Source organism: Hypomesus nipponensis, chromosome 25 (assembly GCF_054491055.1).
Source record: "Hypomesus nipponensis isolate SF chromosome 25, ASM5449105v1, whole genome shotgun sequence".
In the NCBI taxonomy this organism is placed as follows: Eukaryota; Metazoa; Chordata; class Actinopteri; order Osmeriformes; family Osmeridae; genus Hypomesus; species Hypomesus nipponensis.
This window is the reverse complement of record NC_140385.1, coordinates 4873314-4891010: the sequence shown is the minus strand read 5'-3', so window position 1 is coordinate 4891010 and position 17697 is coordinate 4873314. Positions and strand designations below refer to the sequence as shown.

Here is a 17697-nt window from a genome sequence, read left to right as displayed (position 1 = left end):
GTCCCGAGGCTTGTCTATAGGGCCCCCTCCCTCTCCATATCCACCATCTCTTGCCCTTCGTTCGGACTCCGGATTGTGGACCATGTCGAGACACTTTGGGGGTTGTCCGGTTCCGTTGCAGGTCCGCGTGGTTTGTTTGTAACTGGATCACAATTTCGGTATGGTCAGTCCAGCTGGTCTGTCTGGAGAACTATTACAACGGGGGTAAAGTTAAATTATTGCCGGAGAAATACGAGAGGCAGACGAAAGGAAAAAGTCGATAGCAGTAGTTCCATGTTTGATCAAGCCACTAGTATGGGCGATGGGATCGCCGAGGACAGAAACGATCACTGTGGATCCAAATCACTTTGTCCAGACCGTATGGAACCCAAGTGCCGTACCGAGATAGGAAGCAGGTCCCCGGTCCAGAGCATCGCCGACACCCCGGGGACATCAGCATCCACCCCAACTTCCTCAAGTGAAGATGGACATGATAAACTTTTGGGAGTGGACCCTGACTACTGCCGAAGAATTCTAGTCAGAGGTTAGTCAACCGAATATGTTGGGGGGTTTTGTGCGTAAAAATGTGTGTATTTCAGATGAGTTTGACATATTGAAACACTGCACGTGAGTTACTGCTAAAACCCTCGTTTGCCCCAGGCATTTCACCTATCTGTAAACTCCCCCGCGTAATTCTACATTGTATTTATTTAAAATAACATAAATGCTAGGAGGCTGAATTGTTGTCAATACTAATTAGTTAAAGCCCATAAAAAATATGATGCTACTACTCATTTGATGTACGACGGCATTTAGCCTATTATTCTAGGATATTTATATCATAGCACATTTTCTGATATGGATGTTTAACAGTCTGTAGCTTAAGAAAACACGTATAATTTAAACATCTTTAAAGTCAAATTTGTAAGGACTTGAGTCATAGGGTACACGGCATTGCAATGGAGATCTTAGTATTAATTGTCGTCGTTGTTTTAACTGTAGACTGAAAAAGGTAGCCTGGCAGTAGTCATGATCCAACTATATAAGTGTTGGTGAAATAGTGGCCACACCCCGACCCTTCCAAAATGTAGGCTATATATTATAGGCCTTTTTTGTGTAAGCTACCTGTGTGTGCAGAGGTAGGCTATTTTATCAAATCCAATTATTTTGTTATTTTGTGAAAACGTGTCTTTTTTTAGAGGCTAATTCATCTCCAAATGATACACAAACAAATACGAGTCAGAGTTCCTATTATAGAATTAGGTCCATACCGTTCAATCTAATCAGGTTACATTATTATATCATAGATTGTGATAGGCTAGATGTAGACTACCTTTACTTTCCAATTGACACACACCTATATGAAGTCTAAAAACAATGATCAAATTGTAATTGTTAGGTAAATATTTGCTAAGAATATTTATTGAAAATATATTTTCAATAAATACATTAAATACATTCAGTATATAAAGTAATTCACAGTTATGAATTTATGACTTAATAATAAGCCTACTTTATTCTTTTATATAAATATTATTGTGTCAAAGCGAAAGTAGAAGCTTAATGTTCAAATGAAGTAAGTCAAAACATTCCCTCCCCTACAATAAACATAGGCCAATGTAAACTTTACAAACTAATTGTTGTTGTAGCCAATCGGTATGAAACAAATCAACTATGACTTTTAATATAGTTTAGGCCTACAAGGTTTCATATTAACATTTTAAGCCAAACAATTAATTAAGGATATTTATTTCACAGGATTATGCTTTCTACCTATTTCAGTCTAAATACGTTGATGAGACCTTCAGTACCAGGCACAAAGACGCGTAGGCCAATAATGCTCATTCATTTCAGATTCACAAAGAAACTTTTACATAATTTAGTTCAGTGCTCCACGCAGGGCATGTGCAAGGGACGGTGATGGCGGTCGAAAGCTCGCAGTAACAGGGCTAGGCTACAGACACAAACTGATTAGAAGTAGTGTGGAGGATCTGAGCGGTTTTGGCAGAGATGCACGGGGACACAGAGCTAAGCCCGCGATCTCCGGTGTCACTATTTGTTGGTAAAGCTGACGACTGAATGCGCTGGATACCTCGTGAGGACCCGGGGTCAACGAAAGGTCATCGAGTTAGTCTGTTCGGTACCGAGGGACTTGCAAATGTACGGCATGCAGGAATGATAATGTAGCTCTTTCAGCAATTATGGATGTAACAGAATTAACTTCGAATGAACATAAAGTAATTGTTGAATGTTATGGTTTGGCAACGTTGGTTAGAAATCCCTATTAGCAAATAACCTAAACTGTTTTTCTGGTGATGCAGAGAGAGATAATTCAGTGACAGGCGGATTTATATTATTGAAATCACATAGCCTACTTTTCTCAAAGTGATCGATGACATGATTTAGATATTCAGGAACACAAAATTCCTTCCATACAAATGGACTTAAGCCCTGTGTTCAGATATTTGAAGTGAAGTCTACATATTCAAAATAATCATATGTGGGTTCAAAATTGAATTCGTGAATATTTTAGTATTTTGTGCCTCGGTGGTTTGCATTCATGGTGGCATATTCGAAAAAAACTAAACCTCCTAAACTAGTAACTACTAATGGTTTAGACGTCAGTGGACTGCAGCCCATAGAATTAAGTCATTGATCACTTGTTTTAACACATTACAATTGATGACAACAAAACAGTGATAACAGAAAAATGATTATTATTTTGGCGAGAGTAATGAGTTATAGTAGCCTATAGCCTATATATTCCACAGGCTACAGAAGCAATTGTCAAATTGGTTGGGCAATAAAACATGTTGCCATATCTTATGGACGTGTTCATATATTTTCTTTTAACACTAGTCCACTTACAATCGAGGTAATTTAGGCCTACTATTTTCAAGCTTTTTAGGTTAAAATAGTTTCTCGACTATGGAGTAAGACCGCAGTAAGAGTCATTATTTAGACTATATTTTACATCAGTGGCTTTCGTTCACAACGATATTTCCAATACATATTTGAAATGGCATAATAGTCGTTTGGTGTCCTGAAAATATTTATTTTTGAAAGGTAATTCTTCCCTTAACGATTCAATTTAACGGTAGAAAGTCCCCTTGTTTATTTATCACAAAGACCATATTAAAATGAACAGGCCTGTGTGTATAGCAATGCCTTTAAATTGTAGGCTGATATGCAATGTTATAATGTTTACTGATGCATTAACTATGTGGATGATGTCTAGGACTCAAGCCAAATTCGGAGGTAGCATAATTAAAACAGAACTTGCGCTCAAGACGTTCTTGCTATGTGTTGCTCCTATTGAAGCCCTAGCTGACTATTTAAAATTGGGGATGATTTTATAAATTATTTGGAGGATCCTCCTATAATCAGCTAGTTACCCAACATAATTAGGCAACTTCAAAGTAGGGATATCTGAAAATAAAATCAATATTAGCCTAGTTGCCTTTCTAAAGTGTCATCAAAATATTTGTTTTAGCGATAATATTGTTTGATTATCTGGTTGCTGAACGATTTTACAATGCACCGTTAATTTTTTCCAAGAAAATATAGGAACTAGGAGATCCAAATAAACACATTCCTCATCAGCACGCCTTATGACAACGTTACTCCCATCTTAAGTCCGTTTTAAGATCATGTATGCCAATGCAGTCTAGGCTAGGTCATTGTTTTGTGTTATCACCGAACCATAAACCTATATACACTTTCAATTAGCTGCATAGGCCCTACTTGGGGATTATTCCGTTATTTTGTTGATTTTTGTAAGCCCAAAATGTATTAGGCTACGTTTATAAAAACCAAAGAAAGTAAAGTATAGGCCTAGCATATTTGTTGACAGTATTGCAGGATTATTTATTTTGACCAGTTTTTTTTCCATCTGTACGTAAACACTCACAGATGCCAAGGGCACCATCCGCGAGATCGTTCTGCCCAAAGGCTTGGATCTCGACAGGCCGAAACGCACGCGAACCTCCTTCACCGCCGAGCAGCTCTACAGACTCGAGCTCGAATTCCAGCGCTGCCAATACGTGGTGGGCCGGGAGCGCACAGAACTGGCGCGGCAGTTAAACCTGTCAGAGACTCAGGTAAGATATAACTAAGCAGAACTGCAAAAATGTGGTGACTTCTGGCTGCATTTAACGTCAAGTTTCACACGACAGATAAAGCAATTGATTGAATGGTCTCGAATGATCACAGGAATAGCCTATAGCCTATGCAGTCATTTTTACTACTTTTGACATGCTGCATGGACATTGCCTTCAGGCTAGCGTAGCCTACAATGGATCTAAATAACCATTCATTTCCAGTAAACTATAACTGTGAAAAGAAACGATGAATGCATTACGCTGTTAACATAGACGGCATCAACATTTCCGTAGGTTTGTTTGTTTGTCTACAACAATCGAATCGAAAAGATGGTGTCTCTCCTCATTAAAACAACCATATGCAAAGTCGGACTGGTGAAATGACGGACTGTATTTCTGCAGGGGGACTATTCGAGTTCAAGTTGATCAGTTCTGACATTTGTGAGTGGATCTTCGTGATATTCACGGTGACCCTATAGCAGGCTCTTCTGAATAAGGCAGTAGCAGGCTCTTCTGAATAAGGCAGTAGGAGCTACACCCTCAGCGCTATGATTGTTTGATGTTCATGGGGACAAAACATTGTTTCACTGCCATTCCCTGATTGATAATGAACAGAATATTTTTTGTGTTTTAACATAGCCTATTGGAAACAACAATCATTTTAACGACAGCAAAATTAAAAAACAGTAACGACATTAGGCTGAATTTGTTAGTTGTTACGCCTATTTGTTCTTGAGCACAAACCAAGTATAATTGTATTTGAATAATTATGTTTAGCCTGCTCAGCTAGTACATTTATATCCCAGTGGTGATGAAAAATGCCACAGGTCTATATGGTTGTATAAACAATACGTCTGACTGAATGAAACTTGTGTTTGTCTGAAGGCCCAGACGCCCTCGGGTGTTGATAAATAGTCTACCCCAATGGTATTTATGAAAGAGAACATAATAAAATGCAAACAATTAGCCAAAAACCTCACAGAAAAAATAGCCCTACTATAAAAGCACGTGGGATAGCTACTTAGAGTAGAGTAAGACCAGTGGCTTCCAACATTTGGTGGATGAGACTGTTATTTAGTTAATAGTCTACGTTTTGAGAGGATAGATATGTGGCCGTATAAGCTTAATGTTTACATTGACAGATCTAAACGATAGCCTAGTATTGACTGTAATGTAGACTATGCTTCATCATCCAATAAACGAATTTCGAAAGGCCAGCACTTTTAAACGGCAACATACAAAAATGTGCCTTCATACGCTTTTAAAACAAACAACAGATGATTTAGCAAATTTTGTCGAATTTATGTACTATACTAGGTTATAACATCAGAGAAACGGTGTTTGGGGACAACGCTAAGCGGCCGCGTTTACAGAGGCCCCTCTCATTAGTTTTGACACTTTGGGTGTCAGTGGGCGGAGCTATTGTTCTCTACTCTCCATCTTTTGGTGCAGAAGAAATGTTTTCAGCTTTTGCGTCTTCATTTGCATAAAGAAGCGGTTACTCATTACATTATTAATTCTTAATTATGAACTTTCTGTAAATTGTGTTTACTTCTCACGTTCAAATTAACTTTATTAACACTGAAATTGTTAGTATGGAATTGTCTGGTCGGATAATTATGCTTGGTGGTTTATTGCACGTTTGTTTTGAGGGAACCACTTTTAGCGTAATGCTGAGCTTATGGACATTATTCTGAGAGAGCTACCAATGAAGCACGTGGCTGGAGACATTTGGTCAATCGAAAAATATGGAAAAAAATAAACTAAACCTAAGGCTAAACCACCCAATAACTGCTAAATAGAGGTCCCTTCAAACATGAATTAAACAGCATAATGCCCGACAACCAATTTTAGAATTAAGTCTAAAAGCATTTCTAAAGAAGCAGTTTTGTTCAATGCAGAGTTTAAAAAGCAACACTTCTTGGAAACGCACTCAGATGGTCGGAGACCTTTTAGCGTTACATTTTATCTAATGTATTTTTGTTCTTTAGAACTAATGGAAATGTATAGTGATTTGAATTAATACATGTATATGCTCATGTATAGACCATAACAGTAGTTACCAAAGTAGGAGATTAAATTAGGCAGTGTAAATATTTATACCACAATAATTGCCATCCCTCAAACGCTTACTTGGGGGATTAAATTATCAATTTGTTATTTTTAGGGTAGTTTTATGTGAACAACGTTTAAAAAAAATCTAAAATAGAAATTTAATGTTAACAACCATATAGTTTTAAACATAAATTGTCATTGTTTCCCCCTATGATATATTTGATACATTTAATTGGAACTCATAGGAATTTCAATATAATATTCATGGTTTATGAAATAAATGAGACATAATCTTAAATAATGTTAGGATGTAAACACAGTTTAGTTTTCCTGATTGAAAGGTACATTTTCCCTTGATTTCATTCTTTTCAAAGGACGTTGAAATAAGAAAGTATCAGATGTTTTTGATTAAATAATTACATTCTCTGTACCTTACATGATAATACACAGTCCTAAAACAAGTGGAATAGCTATGAATTGCCCTTGAACAATTATGTTTCAGTGCAGAATAAATTGGTTTATTCTGAAAAAAATGCAGTTCTGTTGTTATGGATGAGGTTGTTTTGAAGTCAACCAAGTCACCAAACTTAATCGAACTTAACACCTCACATATCATCAAGTACATTATTATTAATATGTGTGAGAGCATTGAATATTAATATATTCACTGGCTAATGCTTAAGAACATTTACGTGGCCACTAATGTTTCAAAAGATTTAAGATTTGTTTTTGTTTGGATTGGATTTAAATAATAATGCCTTTTGGATATCGACCTGAAAATAATATGAATGAGTTTGTTTGCAATAGTTGACACAACAACATAATGCCCTTAGTCCCAAAAGAAAACTAATACAACAATCGAGAAACCTCTGACACATTCAAATGATCGTAAAAAAATATTAGAACGCGTCCATGATGTCTAGTTTAACTACAGAGCATGTATTTAATTCAATATCCTCAAGTTAAACAGAGAGTCCCACCTTGAGACATACGAGAGCCGCTTCTCACTCACTCGTTGGTTCCGGACCACTTGTGCGAAAAGCCCCGAGTGTCAGGAGAGAGCATGCCCTGAAACCAAACCATATCCGCGGCGGGGTACTTTGGTGAGACCCGGTTCTGACAGGCAGGACCCCGCTTCTCTCTTCCCCTACCCCAGCAGGTGGCTCCCCGTGACCAGGTAACACAGCGGGGGACCCCATGGTACGCCATCAGGTGTTCTGGGTACTGGGCATGCTGCACACCGTGTACAGGTGCCTGGATGGTTGCTTGGCAACTCGCTTCCTCATGGACACACTTTTAAATGGTTGTTACCATTTTATCAAGTTATGATATTAACATGACAGATACGTAAATAGATCTTGGAATGTTATGGAATTGATCACAGTAATTGCTGTGGTAAACTCGTAAATACAGATTCGTCCACCAATGCAATATTTTTAGATATCAATCTATCATCTGTTTTTTCTTTAACCCTTCTATTTGGATTTATTTTGTAACAAACAATGGATTTACTTTCTGTTTGGAATTGAGTTTTTCTTTTAAATACCAACCCTGCTTGTGTGTTCCCTTAAATTGTTTTCCAAGATCCTTGTTCTACATCAAAGCTTAAAACAATATATTTGGTGGACCTCGGCTTATACCTCGTACAATTTTGAGCACTTTCATCCCATCACCTTGTAATCTCTTGCAATTGAATAACACGTTCAGTTTGGTCACTCTGCTTCTGATTCGTTTACAGTAAAACGTTATGTTTTCAAACACTACACAATTTCTCCTTAATAGTGGAGGAATGGAACAATTGAGATTCAGAATCACATACAGAGATCAGACATATCATGAACATCTAAAGTGTTGGGATGTGGCATTTCATTAATTGCATAGTATTCTATGTATTCTATATTCCACTGTGCTCCGCTGCATCCATTGGTGGAACAGGGAGCAGTGGGTCGTAATGCTACAGGCTACTGGCTGCTTAAAGCTATTTAATCCCAGGCAGGAGAAATAGTGGAGAAGCTATAGGAGCCACCTATGACCTCCAGTGTTTCAAAAAAATAACTGAGTGTGTCTGTATTTGATTTTCCTCATTGACCCGGCATTGACTTTGGCGTGTCCATTTGCAGAGCGCAGTGGTTTAAAACTAATTTGTATCGTTTGACGTAACGGCAAAGTACAATCGAAATGTAATCTTGTCTAATAAGAGACGTGACACTGGGTCTTTTTGTAAAGAGTAAAACATCAAGCCCAGTAAGAGTCGATGTTGATTGAAAACCAAGGGGGGTCTCATGTCCAACTGAGAGGGTTTAGAGTATTTTGTGTGTTTATTTGTTTTTCTTCATGATTGATATTCTTATCTATACTTTTTTAAATACACATATTAGATGAAGTGAGCGCAGACATCACCACCACACAGAAGTGAGGGTTAGAGCTTAGATTGAGCTTGCTGTCCCTGGAGGAGATCTGTGATTGGGCACTATAGGACACAGCCCCGACATGGTCACATGTCTCTTTCGAAATGGAGGGCCTAAGTCATACAGGGGGAGCCTGGTCCGTTTAATGCCCTGGTGATCAGATTCTAATCTTACTGAAACTGCACTGGGAGCAGAGTATTAGAATGATGTGTATCACCTCTGTTTTGAAACATCAGCTCTTCTCACACACATAGACTAATGCCCTCCCTGCTGACCGTAGCCCCCGACCCCCCCCCCCCACCCCACCCCAACCCTCACCAACCCCCATAAACCCCCCCCCCCCATCTGCCTCACTATCTCTTCTCCTTCTGCTCAGCTGTACGCCTTAGCCAGAAAGACATCTGATGAGATTTAGAGATGTCTAGTCACTCACTGCGAGTGGTATCAGACCCCGTTTCGGCCCGCGTAAAGAATGTGGATGTCTAGTTGGTCTGTACAGCTGTGAATCTGTACACCCGCGCCAAAGAAACTGAGGGGGGGGGGGGGGGAGGAGAACGAAAGACAAGGAGGAGGAGGAGAGGAGGAGAAAGTGGGGAAAGGAGACGGGGATGTGTCTGTCCGTCTGCCTTGCTGGCTGCTCCTGAATGTCCCAGCTGTGTTCCCTGAGTCTCCCCTCCAGACAGTCTGAGTCTCGGCACCCGTATGGAGTGAGGAGTGAGGAAGGCCCGGGACCACAGACGCAGGCCGAAGTCCAGATAGAAGAGGGATTGTCTGTGGGTGGGGTGGGGTGGGGTGGGGGGGCGGGCAGAATGTGGAAAGAAAGAGCGAGGAAGGGAGACTTGACAGACAGCTGGACAGACAGACAGAAAGCCAGACAAGACACTGGCCTGAACAAGGCTCCCACGAACACTTGCTGTATTGTGTGTATTGTCATTGCGAGACTGTTTGGGGGGGACGTTCTAGATTTCTGTCATTTGGAATACGGGCAGGGTGGTGACGGAATGGGCCGATCGGGCGGGTCCGTTGCTGGAGCCTGTCGCTATTGGGTGTCACGTGGTGTCATTATCGTGGCGGGTCAAAGTGACACAAAGTGGTCTGGATCTGAGTCTAGCGGCTTGTGCTATGGAGCTAAAAGCAAAGTGAACTAGACTACAGCCAAGTTGGCAGTAATCTACTTTGTTGGAAAATAAAATGTTGACAGTGATTAGGCTCTTATTGTCTTTTTGAGGTGAAAAGTTAATCACTATGTGGACGACCTACTGGTCTAATGCTGACACTGGGGAAGGTGTTTGTGTGCGTGCAAGGCTTTTGTGTTATTTTACGAGCAAGCTGTAATGCAATTATGTCGTAAGATTAGCTGGAACAGACACCTGTTGCAGCCCATGGTGAGAGTTATCCTCACCACCGCCATGGATTCCCCCCCACCCGCCAAAGTAGTTCAAACACGGGCACACATGCATAAACACCCAGTCTACTGCCTCTCTCCATCCCTCCATCCATCCCTCCCTCTCTCCATCCCTCCTTCTCTCCATCCCTCCCTCTCTCCATCCCTCACTCTCTCCATCCCTCCATCCCTCCCTCTCTCCATCCCTCCTTCTCTACATCCCTCCCTCTCTCCATCCCTCCATCCATCCCTCCCTCTCTCCATCCCTCACTCTCTCCATCCCTCCATCCATCCCTCCCTCCCTCCCTCCCTCCCTCCCTCTCTCCATCCCTCCCTCCCTCTCTCCATCCATCCCTCTCTCCATCCCTCCCTCTCTCTATCCATCCATCCCTCCCTCCGTCCTTGGTTATGGCCTGTAACACCCTTTCGGCCTAAAAGGAAAAACACACTGTAGACAAACAGGCAGACGGAGAGGTGGAAAGCTCCATCGAGAGTGATGGACGTAGGCGTTGACCACAGGGGGGCGCTGTGCCCCACTGGGCTGCGTGGGCGGAGGGAAGGGGCGTGGGTCTAGCCAAGGCAGGGGTATCCTCTCAGTCTCCACACACACACTGTAATCCTAATTGCCTTATCCAAACCGCAACATTATAGGCTGAGAGGTCTGGCTGGACTGGCCTGGGTTGGAAGGATGGAGTGAGGGAATGAGGGAGGGATGGATGGAGGGATGGAGTGAGGGAGGGAGGGATGGAGGAAGGCAGGGATGGAGGGATGGAGAGAGGGATGGAGGGATGGAGGGCTGGAGTGAGGGAGGGAGGGATGGAGGAAGGCAGGGATGGAGAGAGGGAGGGATGGAGAGAGGGAAGGAGGGATGGATGGAGGGAGGGATGGAGGGATGGAGAAGGAGAAGGGGGGGGTTTTGGGCCTAATAATAGTCCCAAGTGCTTTTGCACTAATCAGGATTAGGGCGCCATATCTACCAGTGATGCTGTAAGAAGGGCCTGACCCTTGGCTGAACCACCCTGCGACATGTGTTCAACAAACTCAAGGCAGGGATGGAGGCATGGTGAGGTGCAAGTGTCAGGGCAGAAGGGCAAAGGGTGAGCAAGATGAGGATCATGAGGGAGAGAGAGAGATGGAGTTATTGAGCAGATAGGTCCGGGGCAGTCCCTGTGTGTTATGTCATAGTGTTAACAGATTACACATGTTACAGTGCAGAGGAAGAGAAAGACGTTCTCCTGTTTTAAACCCTTGACAATCCGACACCTGATGAAACCCACGTACAGCACTGAATACAGCCTTTATTGGATATCTATCTATCCAGGATGGATATTCATTTCCCTTGGTCCAATGATGCATGACAGTGAATAAATAGTGCGAGGACAAAAACCAAGTACAAAAGTGCTAAACACAGTAAGGGGGCAAACTTTGAGGAAAATGTTACCCGGGTCGCATTTCTCTAGAACCTTCTCTGCATTGTACTTGGTGTACGAGCATTTATCTCCAGGCGTGGTGCTTTTGCGGTGGGGCAGAGAGGCGGTCATTGTGCTCGTAGAGGCTTGGGGGGGGGGGGGGGGGGGGGTCTGATGCTCGTCACATGTCTAGGATCAGGGGGCGGGGGGGGGGGCTTGGGAGGTAGGGGCGTTATTAGCAGGGGGCTTGGTGAGGGTCACGGTGAGTGTTGGATAGAGACTGTCAGCAGGTGTCCTTCTCAGCGGATTTTGCCTTCTCTCTGAGAGATTAGCCTCCCTGATACTACGCCGACCAGCAGCTTGCCTAAACATTTAAAAGAGGCTTTACCCAAAATGTTTTTCTCCAGAACATTTATTAAAATAAGACAACATCTGTTTGTTTTTGTTTTTTTTTGTCACGAGTTTTAGACATGATCTTCTTTGTGATACGAGGAGATGGTCACGCTTTAAAAGTACGTGGTCGGTTCTAATTCATGTTCTCAGTCTCTTTTCAGCCTGACTTCTCTGTCATTTGGAAGGTATATGGTTTCAGCTGTCTAATGGCCTAACCCACACATGGCACTGGCGCTGACCTTTGCCCCAGGGCGATAGGCGGCTTATCATCAGCCGTCTTTATCTCTCTCTCTGTCTCTCTCTCTCTCTCTCTCTCTCTCTCTCTCTCTCTCTCTCTCTCTCTCTCTCTCTCTCTCTGTCTCTCTCTCTGTCTCTCCCGCTCTCTATTTATCCATCTGTGTTTGTTGTGTGTGTGTGGACACTTATCTGCTGTTTTCCTCTGCTACTCCTCCCCTTTCCTTCTCCTCTCCTCCTTCCACTCTTTCATACTTCATCCACATACTCTGACCAGTCATGCAGTCGTAGCTCTTTCCCAGCTCTGCCTGAACTCCCTTCTTTGGCCCCTGTCCAGTAAGTGCCATGCCCTTGCTGTACCCAGCCCTGCAACATCTAGCTCAGCCCCACCCCTGCCCCAGTCAACCCTGCCCTATCCAGCTGTACCCAGCTCGACCCGAGCAGTGGCCTAGTGGAGCAGAGTGCAGCTGGGTGGGGCAGGGAGGGCCAGGGCAAATCCAGGTCACGCTAGATCTCCCTCAGTAATCTCTGCCCCAGCACTGAACCCTGGATCCCATTAAAAAGGATTTATTTCCAATAGTGTAGATGTACAAGAGGCAGATTTGCTTTCTTCTCTTTTCATCATTTCCCCTTACTATAGCCCCTGGTAAAATGCTAAAAGCTTTTCTCTCTCACTTTCTCACCCTGTCTATCTCTCTCTCCCTCTCTCCCTCCCTCATTCTCAAACAGGTAGCTCAGCCACACCCTAGCTGGGGCAGTGAGGGTATTGGTCGTGATTTCAACCAATCAGAGGAACAGGAGCCCAGTCCAAGCCATGTCAGGCTCTAACGTGATGGCTCTCAAACAATGTGTGGTGTTAGCTAGGCAGAGCACTACATCAACACAGAGATCATGAGGAGAGAGACACTCAAGAAGTAATGGTCTGGGATATTAAAACACACACACACATACATACACGCACACATAAACACACACACATACACACACCTACACACGCTCAGCCCTCCATCCTTACATTCCTTCTCCTCTCCTCTCTAAGACGTCAGTGTCCTTCTCTGAGCTGTGAGATCTTTATCAATCCCATTATACCTGTCTTAATGGGTCTCCTCCAGTCATTACATTACTGGCTTACTCGGCCACATGCACAAACAAACACACTACGCTAATGTTAGCCTCGACTGCGCACTTACCCCACACACTGCTCTAATCAGCAACCCAGGCCACTAGCCCTATAACTGGTCAAAGACATTGGATTGTTGGGATTGTCGCTAATGCTAAAGCTTGCTGGTTAAGGGGCGGCTAGGGTCTTTACATTCAGTTTGATCATGTAAAGGACGGCTCTGAGTGCTTTGGAGAAAGGTCACTGTTTGTGTGTGTGTGTACAAAGAGAGTTAACACGCTCAAGTCAACGTGACCCTCTTGTGAATGAATGCAGCTGGAACTGTGTATCCAGCTCATTTGTGAGCAGTAGCGCCCTTAATGATATCACTTTGTATGTGTATATATATATATATATATATATATGTATGTATGTATGTATGTATGTATGTATGTATGTATGTATGTATGTATGTATGTATGTATGTATGTATGTATGTATGTATGTATGTATGTATGTATGTATGTATGTATGTATGTATGTGTGTGTGTGTGTGTCTCTGTGTGTTGCATTTTCGAATTTTGTGCGTGTGTATGTGTCCACATGGTAGCGGGCTCACATGATTCTGGCTGTCAAATCTCTCAAATTGTTGTGCAACATTAATAAAATGACTGGATGAATACTTAATGTCTTCCTGGCAGCGGTGAGCCAGCCTCTGGCTCCGATGACCAGCAACATGGCCTGATGCTGCTGCTGTAGCTTCAATCCCCACTTTAGACAGATTAGGTCACAGGATTCCCAAGATAAAGACATGGAATGAGTTGATGGTTGTGTGTGTGTGTGTGTGTGTTGGTGAGTGTGTAGGTTGACGGATGTGTGTTTGTGTACACACAATCCTCAAGCACATGCCCACACACAAATGCCTATACACGAAGATGGGCATTAGCAGTGAGGGGTGAAAAACGAGAGGAACATACGATTTAAAATCGAACACAGTCTTTTGAATTGGCTTAGCGGAGATGAACAATGTAGACTTTGTGTGCGGAGCTAGGACATAGAGGAAAAAAAAAAAAAACTGTCAGTTGAACTCAGATATATTTTTCATGGGCGTCATCTCTCCGTGTGTGTGTGTAAGCTGTATCTAATCGTCCCTGACCCCTCGTTGGCCTCCACCCCCCCGCCTGGTGCCCAGCCACAGCCTCACAGCCCCACAGCCCCACACCATACATCAAATACGTTAAAGCACCAGGGGCATCAATTAAACATAGAGCAACGAGGACAGCTGGAGTTCACTGAGCTTCTCTGTTTTGCTACGTGATGGAGGACGAGGGCCCGCTGACGTGTCGTTTTTGTGTAGCGCTGCACAGCGCCCCCTCCCACCCCTCCTGCCGACACCCCCCCCCCCCACCCCCACCTCTCCCCCTGGCCTCTGCCCTTCTCTTGACACTCAGTTTCAGAGACTGTTTCAGCGAAGGATCTTCTGCATGTTTTATTGTTTAGAGTGAGTCAGGGGTGGAGGGGTGATTTACTCATTGTCTCCCACCCACCTGGGTCGCTCCGTGTATCAAAACGAGTGCACCCTCAGGAACCCCGTTTCTGATTGCATTGTTGTCTATTCTGCTCCCATCAGCACAGTAGGGAATGATGGTACCCAAGTAGAGTTAAACGTCCTGCTTGAGTTAAACGTCCTGCTTAAAAACAGAAACGTTAAACCAATGACCAGTGTTGTACTCGTGTGGTTGTTCCTGATGTCGGATGTTCTTGACCACGACCCAAAACTTGGTTTCTTCCGCTTCCTTATAAACCAACAAAGTCACAATCTAACTCTCTCTCTCTCCCAGGTGAAGGTGTGGTTCCAGAACCGCCGCACCAAGCAGAAGAAGGACACCACCAAGGACTCGGACAAGCGCTCCTCCTCGTCCTCCGAGTCGCTCGCCACCTGCAACATCCTGCGCCTCCTCGAGCAGGGCCGCCTTCTCTCCGCCCCGCCCCCCACCCCGCTCCTCGGCCCGCCCCACCACGGGAACGGCGGCTCCCTATTGGTCAGTCCCGGGAGCTCCTCCTCGCCGGGAGTGAGCAGCAGCACCCCTCCCTGTTCCGTGTCCGCGGCAACTTTCGGGTTGTCCTTGCCGTCGCTCGGAGGGAACACCTCTTCTCCGAGGCTGGGCGTGCCGCCACGCTCCCTCTGCTTCTCCATGCCGCTGCTGGGCGGGGCTCACCACGAACTGACGTCGGTGTACGGCTGCGGCTCGTCGGCGTTCGAGCCGTACTCCCGCTTGGACAGGAAGGAGCAGGACATCGGAGGGAAGAAGACAGTTTCCTAAGGAATTTGGCGACCCAGCCGGGAGAGGAGTTTGGCGTGTGACAAAATCTCCCGACCTGACCCCCCTCCAACACACACACACACAGGGTGGACAAAGGGGGAGAAGATGCACCCTAATTCCTAGAATGTGGGAACGAAGAGGAAAACGGACTACTGAACTCAGTTTGAGCGGCCATTTTGGGTCACTGCCACCTTGTCCTCGCCATCTCCAGCTACTGCCACAAAATGGCAAAGACAGGACACTGGGGGGCGGGGGGTGTGTGTGATGGTGTAAGATCTGTGGTGATGTCAGTCACACACTCAAAAAAAAGAATACAAATTGCTTGTTAATTTAGAAAATGACGATTGTGCGTGTGTGTATGTGCGTGATTTCTCCAGAACAGGTATTTTTCTTAACACTACAGTGGTTTTAATGATGACCCACTCTGTCTTGTGTGTTTTGTGATGTTGTTTTTTCTTTCTCTATGCTTCCATTTGTTGTTTAGTAAAAAATATATATCACGCAAACCTGACATTTTAGACCCTGTTGAGCCAGTCAGAAAGCAGAAGTAATTTCATAAAAACACAGGAATTGTAATCAGACATTGCTTTGTAAATTATCAGGTTCATGCACTGAAGCATTTTTTAAGCTAATCAATCTGTGTTGTCCAACACTGATTTCTGTAAATTCTTTCATTTGCTTTTGTTTGGACGAACTCAGAACTTGTGCTATAAGCAACTCCTAGATCAAATCCAAGCCGAAGTTGTAGAAAGATGCGGTTCGTTCAGAATGTTGGTTAGGACCGGTCCTGGTCACTGTCTGTGGGGAGGTTTGACAAGCCACAATGCTGTAACCCTTGTGTTCCAATCACATGAAGCAAATTTAGGTCAACCTGAAGAGATTTGACCTCTGACCTTGGTCTTCCCTCCCATCATCCCTAGATTAACCCGTAATTCACCGTTCACGCACCATCCCGCAATATGGACAGATACCGATTGGCCCAGAGCCAACCCACGCTGTCCGTCGCCATGACAACCCCCCCCCCCCCCCATTTAAGATAATCTTGGAATGTTTTGAAACAACTAAAGGGCTTATGGCTTCAAGGCCATCGGAGGATGTGAGACCGTTTAACTGTGTACATACATCGCCCCCCCCCCGCCCCCCCCCCCCCTTTTTGCTTTGGTGTACCACCAGACTCGAACTGTGTTCTTGAACAAACTGGTCATATCAACCCTTTTCAGTTTCCCTACAGATTGAATGGAAGTTTTTTTTCTGGTGGGTCAGCTATTCATTCATAACACTCACTCACACAGTAAGCTTTTTTTTTCATATATATTTTTCAATCTCTCTCATACCAGTGCTTTTAATGTGTTTTGATATTTATCAAAGCCAACTTGTCTCTCCATCATGAAGAGCTTCATCCAGTCTGCCAGCCCTTCTCTTCTATCATTTACTTTCCTTACTTTTGATCAAAAGCACTTTACTTCCCTAGATGTATTTAAATGAGCCCCCACCTCCGTCCTCCCTTAGAAAAAAACCTTTCAATAGAACCCAGTCCTATAGTTTGTTAACCTTGCTCTGACTGAACGTTGATGAACTGATGTTCTCTGAGAATCAGTGAATCGGTTAAGCTCTACATGCAGTTTGCTGTGTGAAAACGTATTGAAAGGCAGCGGTCAAAAGTTGAATTGTGTCTCAAAAAAAATTTGTATACTCTTTCTGACTCCTATTGCTCTTGTCGTCACCTCATTTTTTCTTATAGTCTCTTTTGTCTTGAAACTAAATGCAGTAAGCCATACATACGCGTTTAACCTCAATCTGTAGATGTCAGCCCCTCATTTGATTTGTGCTCTTCTTGGTGCCTCTGTTTTTCTAGCAATTCCCAGTCTTCGAAAACATATTTTGGTTCACTTTCATCATTTCACCGTCCGTTGATTAAATCACATCTGACCTCATTTAGTGCTTTTCCTCTTTCAGCGGTTCTCGTCCTTCAAACGTAACATCAATTAAAGATGGCTGCCCCTCTCGTCTGTTGCCTGGTTGTTTATAGATGTGAGCAAGGTGCACCTCAAACTCCTGACAACGCGACTGTGATCCTGACAACGCGACTGTGATCGCGTGTGTAGAATTCCCCAGCACGACAACACTGTGACCCCACCACCCACCCGTGTTCCGCAAGCCCTAGTCTGACCTTTCTGGCACCTCGGTTCAGTTTAACCAGAGAGATCTCTGACAACGCCTGTTGTCGTGGAGATGTGTGTGTGTGTGTGTGTCACACTGTGTTCTCTCTTTATCTCTCTCTCTTGTCATCGCTTCTTTGCCGTGGCGGTGGA

The 17697-nt window shown here is 43.9% G+C and overlaps 1 protein-coding gene across 1 annotated transcript; it reads left to right on the top strand.

Annotated features, from left to right (window-relative positions):
• The first annotated feature begins 273 nt into the window (after positions 1 to 273).
• Positions 274 to 15916, top strand: vax2 (ventral anterior homeobox 2). The gene is made up of 3 exons (XM_084691847.1): positions 274 to 523; positions 3892 to 4079; positions 14903 to 15916. Exons 1-3 carry the CDS (start codon positions 274 to 276, stop codon positions 15383 to 15385), a joined length of 921 nt encoding a protein of 306 aa, XP_084547973.1. The 3' UTR covers positions 15386 to 15916.
• Positions 15917 to 17697: the final 1781 nt, after the last annotated feature.

What these genes read in the sequence shown, in the direction of transcription:
- vax2 (XM_084691847.1), top strand. Translation starts at nt 274, where the DNA reads ATGTTTGATCAAGCCACTAGTATGGGCGATGGGATCGCCGAGGACAGA. An exon ending in CCGAAGAATTCTAGTCAGAG is followed by an intron (nt 524 to 3,891) that starts GTTAGTCAACCG and finishes AAACACTCACAG; the next exon opens with ATGCCAAGGGCACCATCCGC. An exon ending in TAAACCTGTCAGAGACTCAG is followed by an intron (nt 4,080 to 14,902) that starts GTAAGATATAAC and finishes TCTCTCTCCCAG; the next exon opens with GTGAAGGTGTGGTTCCAGAA.